The 1,598-nt window shown below is 51.3% G+C and overlaps 1 protein-coding gene across 1 annotated transcript; it reads left to right on the top strand.

Moving 5' to 3' along the window:
• LOC128781124 (olfactory receptor 4X2) lies at window positions 1–1,598 on the top strand. Its single transcript, XM_053925749.2, has one exon. It carries the CDS (start codon window positions 367–369, stop codon window positions 1,294–1,296), a length of 930 nt encoding a protein of 309 aa, XP_053781724.1. The 5' UTR covers window positions 1–366; the 3' UTR covers window positions 1,297–1,598.

Here is a 1,598-nt window from a genome sequence, read left to right as displayed (position 1 = left end):
GAAAGCTGCAGGCGAGAGGCAGAGCGTACAGAGGTGGTAGAGAGACAGCTGACATGAGGCAGCAGCCCTCTCCTTCCTGCCCCACATCTTCCAACGAGGCTTTCGCATCCTAGCATTTCTCCCCTTCTCTGGTCTCTTTACTGGCCAACCTCTGCATCCCAGCGGATTGCACTTTCCAGTTACTAACACTCCTGATGGTTCCCCAGAGTCTGCAGGATGAACCCCGAAGTCCGTAACAGTCCTCCGTGAACAGGCACGAGACTGCAGCAAGGGATTTTTTATAATTCACCCACTTAACAAAAGAGTCTTTTGTCTCCTATCATTTCAGATCACCCATCCCAATTACCGCCTCCTGGAGGAGACTCCATGGCTAACACACATAATGTGACTGAATTCATTTTTCTGGGACTTTCTCCTAATCAGGGGGTGCAGCAAGTTTGCTTTGTGATATTTCTGCTCTTGTACACAGCAATTGTGCTGGGGAATTTCCTCATTGTGCTCACTGTCTTTGCCAGCAGAAGTCTTTGTTCCCCCATGTACTTCTTCCTCAGCTACCTGTCCTTCGTGGAGATCTGCTACGCCTCCACGACAGCCCCCAAGCTCATCTCCGATTTGCTGGCTGAAAGGAAAGCCATATCTCTGTGGGGTTGCATGACACAGGTTTTCTTCATCCACTTCTTCGGTGGCACTGAGTTTTTCCTGCTCACCGTGATGGCCTATGACCGCTACGTGGCCATCTGCAAACCCCTCCACTACACCACCATCATGGACCGGCAGGTGTGTGCTGTCCTGGTGGGAATAGCATGGCTGGGGGGCTTTGTGCATTCTTTAGTCCAAATCCTGCTCATCTTCCCCTTGCCTTTCTGTGGCCCCAACGTGATCGACCACTATTTCTGCGACGTGCTTCCCGTGCTCAAACTCGCCTGCTCTGACACCTTCCTCATCGGCCTGCTGATTGTTGCCAACGGGGGGACCCTGTCTGTGCTCTGCTTTGTGGTCCTCTTAGCCTCCTATGTGGTCATCCTGCTCCATCTGAGGACTCGGAGTTCTGAGGGGCGGCGCAAGGCCCTGTCCACCTGTGCGTCCCACATCACCGTGGTGACCTTGTTCTTTGGGCCCTGCATCTTCATCTACCTGAGGCCTTCTGCCACCCTGCCTGTGGACAAGGTGGTGGCCATTTTCTACACGGTGATCACGCCTCTCCTCAACCCTCTCATCTACTCCCTGAGAAACGCTGAAGTGAAGAAGGCCGTGAAGAGGCTGTGGTCGAGGACCATGAAACCGGACTGGGAGTAGAGGTTGGGTTGTGTCTTGGCACTCGTCCCGGGGCTTAGAAGGGATGAAGGGAAGTTCACGGGACTTGTTAGCTCTAGAGTTATTCTAACTGGTCGTCATCTTCAAAAACTTTATTGTAATCACTTGTAAAATATTCCCTCTTAGGGATTTGTGTACTATATTTTAATTAGCCAGTTCCTGTTAGGTCATTTCTATGTTTTTACTAGTACAAATAACATTGTGGTAAGTTGATGCGGACTCTGGCCAGCCATGTCCGCAGTGTTGTGGATGAGACGGGACAAATTCACACGGACTACCAAAGT

The sequence above is a fragment of the Desmodus rotundus genome, chromosome 5, assembly GCF_022682495.2.
Source record: "Desmodus rotundus isolate HL8 chromosome 5, HLdesRot8A.1, whole genome shotgun sequence".
Lineage (NCBI taxonomy): Eukaryota > Metazoa > Chordata > Mammalia > Chiroptera > Phyllostomidae > Desmodus > Desmodus rotundus.
The sequence above is the reverse complement of the archived record's forward strand: the minus strand, read 5'-3'. Positions and strand labels throughout refer to the sequence as shown.